This window comes from Miscanthus floridulus, chromosome 15, assembly GCF_019320115.1.
Source record: "Miscanthus floridulus cultivar M001 chromosome 15, ASM1932011v1, whole genome shotgun sequence".
NCBI classification, from domain to species: domain Eukaryota; kingdom Viridiplantae; phylum Streptophyta; class Magnoliopsida; order Poales; family Poaceae; genus Miscanthus; species Miscanthus floridulus.
Genome location: NC_089594.1, coordinates 70,906,697 through 70,910,111, shown reverse-complemented (window position 1 = coordinate 70,910,111; position 3,415 = coordinate 70,906,697). Strand labels below are relative to the sequence as shown.

Sequence of the window (3,415 nt, the reverse complement as noted above, 5' to 3'; positions counted from 1 at the left end):
GCTATCGCGCGCGCAGTTCCGTTTACAGGCTGCGGTGCGGATAGCCTAAGCGCGGGAGACCATTTCAACGCTCGCACGGTCGGTCGTAGCCACGCGGGTACCCGAGGGCCAGGGGGCCGGGCCCACTGGCAGCAGCTCAGACGTGGAAAAGAAGAGTCGTGTTGACAAATAAAAAACATGGACCGGCAGCGGGTATCCGAGCGGTCGGCGCCTCGGCGTGGATTCGGACAGTGGCAAAAAAAAGAGCAAAAGGGAAAACAGACGCAGCGGGTACCCGCCCTGGCTTCCTTGCTTATAAGCTGTCTTGAAAACGAAGCCACCCACCACAATCCCCTTCCTGCTCGAACCCAACCCAAACACGATCATGGAAAGCGAAGCCACCGCCACCTCCCCCGTTGGAGGAGAAGACCAGTTCACCACCGGCTCCCCTATGAATATACAGACCTTCTTGGCACAAATCCCCGATGATTGCAACATGGAGGATTTGCTGCGGCTTGATGAATCCGCCGGCCACGCCCCGCCGGATCCGCAATCCGCCGGAGACACCAGCCACTCCACCACCATCGCCGGCCTGCGCCAGGCAGTCCTGTATCCAGTCGGACTCGCCGGGCCTACGGCTGCCACCACAGGTGCGGAGGACCAGCACGAGCAGAACGTTGACCCGCCGTTCGAGTTGGACTCGACAGGGAATACTGCTCGTCCCCTGGCCATGGGGGAGATCCCGTACCAGTGGAGTCCTCTGTTGGGTTTCAACATGGAAGAGATCAACGCTGCCCTCACCCCTACTGCCGCCGTCAACGACAACATCCTATCGGTGGAGAATCCTCCGCGGGAGCCGACCACGCCAGTGGTCAACGTCGTCCTCGCCATGCCGGGGCCGGACCGGGATCCGTACTCCACCGGGGTCACCAGCTGCCCTTCCGCTTCCGCCGCCGCCGACACGGGGAGCAGGTCACCGGATCTGGAGGTCAACGCCGCGGTCGGGCTCCCGCAGTCAGGCGGCGGCGGCGCCTTGACGGAGGCACCGGTACGGGCATCCTCCAAGAGGAAATGCCTCAACTCGAGTTCGACGGAGGCCGACCTCTTTACAGACATCAAGCCTCCCGACGGCAGCACCCCTTTCGAGATCATACAATTCCTCAAGAGAGAAAGGTACAATTTACACGGAGTACATATCAACCGCAGCCTCGCCGAGCAGGACCAAACGGCTCCCGAGGCTCATCGGAGGTACGTCACGAATATGCCTATGATGCCCGACCGAAATAAGAGACATCACGGAGCGGGCGGGTACTGGCTGGAAAAAGCCGATCTCCAGGTGGTGAGGAAAATATTAGGCAGTGATAATACTATGTGGAATGACATCATCGGGATTAAAAGGACCTTCCAGTTCCACACGAGCAATGGCAAAGAAACGAACTGGTTCATGCATGAGTACATCGCGACCACTAATTGGGGCATGGACCTGTATTTTGGGGTAAGGATCGCTCGCATACTGGCACCAACCTTTGCTATGCTTTACGCTTTCAATTACCCCTTTAATATGCTTTACGCTTTTAATTACCCTTGAACTTGTTAGTAGTATATATATGCTATATTTTTCAGATACATTTAGTCAGTAACTCTAATCAAAATAAATTTTGTTTACTCTCTTATTATTTTTCTACTAATACACAATACCCATTTATTTAGATACTTCTAGTCTCATTCGGGTTGTGATATATGTGTGCTTTTACTTGTAGGCGCTTTGCTTTCGCGAGGTATTCGAAGTGGCAGGTACGCCCCTGAATGCATAGCTGGTCCCAGAGAATATACTCAAAACTTTTTGTTAATTAATTTCATTTCGTTTTGTTTCCATGATCAATCGTACATGGTATAGAATTTGTATACCCACCAAGTATCAAGAGTAACATCTCTACTTTTATTTGTCTGTTCTATCTAGGTAAACAACGGGTGAATATCAACAATAAAATTGCTGCTGTGAATCATCGGAAGCGGGGACCTGACGACCCCAAGGTGGTGAAGGGAGAATCAAAGGCCTGGCAGCACTTCATCAAGATATATGACAGGCATCCTGAACTGGAGGGGTCTAAGGTGGTGTATGCAGTGTGCTGCCATTGCGACGGGGTGCTCAAAGCCGGTACCGAGAATGGCACCAGTAGCCTGTTAACGCATTGCAATCGTACTTGCCCAATCAAGAACAAGAACCAGCGGCCAATAAGGTCGCCAAGCTAGCAAGGAATCTTTGCATCTACTTACTCCCTTCCGTCCTGTAATAAAGTGTATTTTAGCATTCAAAATTTGTCCTAAAATATATTGCATTCTAGAGAATAAAAACCAATTTTACATTAAATATTTTCCATTTATCAACCAATCACAATTAATCACGTTGATGATAGCGTCTGGTTAGGAAATAAAATGATGGTACATGTGTCTTTTGTGTTCTCTCTTAATTTGTTTTAAAAATCCTAAAATACACTATATTACAGGACAGAGGGAGTATGATGTATGTTGCTAGTATCGTAATAATATGTAGCATGTAAATTATTTGGCATAAACTTTTGTGCATAACAAGATGCATAATTGAAGACTTGAGGGCTAGCCGATACAACATACTTATAAAAAAATCTAGCAATAACAACATATTAATTATTTGCATCTATGTAATTAAATTGGGTAGTCATACCGTTGTTGTAGATTGCAAACCCTTGACGGCGACCTCCTCGCAGCAGCAACGATCATAGAGATCGTCAAAACTTCGTTCTCTAGCGGAGTCGTCAAAAAATATGTTCGCACGTAAACGTCACCGTGTGGCCCCGATAATGAGCGTGGTATGCAGGACATGTCGCCAGAGGAGCCTCACCAGGAGCGCGATATGCAAGACACGCCGGCCGGCTAGGTATCTTGAGACCCGAAACCCTATAGGCCCACACGCCCAGGAGGGACCCCATCAGGGCATGCGGCGACTATAGGCTGCCCTAACCAGCCTGACCGCTCGAAGGCTTCACCATCGTTGAAGCAACGAGTATTGTCAACAACGAAGAGCGAGAAGTAATAGTAAATTGGAAGACATGATGAAAGATAATAGTGTTTGGTATAGGTTTGATCGTGTGTTGTCAATCGGCCGTATCCCTTGATTTCAGTATAAGATTTTGCAGCTCGTCAAACTTCGAGCAAAACCCAATGCATAACCAAAGTTTTGGCGTAACCAGACTCTCAACTGTCAACAAGAGAAACTTTCTAACTAGAGAAACAGAATATTCATCAGCAAAAGGCCACTCCCACTGACAACTCTGAACCAAGTTTTTTGTCCTGCGCTACCGAGAGAAGCATGTATTGATCAATTGATCACCGCCGTATATACACCTGACACATCGTCCTCGTCATCATCATGCACTCATTAGAGTTTAACGGAAGC

The 3,415-nt window shown here is 48.9% G+C and overlaps 1 protein-coding gene across 1 annotated transcript; it reads left to right on the top strand.

Moving 5' to 3' along the window:
* The first annotated feature begins 293 nt into the window (after positions 1-293).
* LOC136509044 (uncharacterized) lies at positions 294-2,600 on the top strand. The gene is made up of 3 exons (XM_066503842.1): positions 294-1,474; positions 1,740-1,773; positions 1,940-2,600. Exons 1-3 carry the CDS (start codon positions 365-367, stop codon positions 2,230-2,232), a joined length of 1,437 nt encoding a protein of 478 aa, XP_066359939.1. The 5' UTR covers positions 294-364; the 3' UTR covers positions 2,233-2,600.
* Positions 2,601-3,415: the final 815 nt, after the last annotated feature.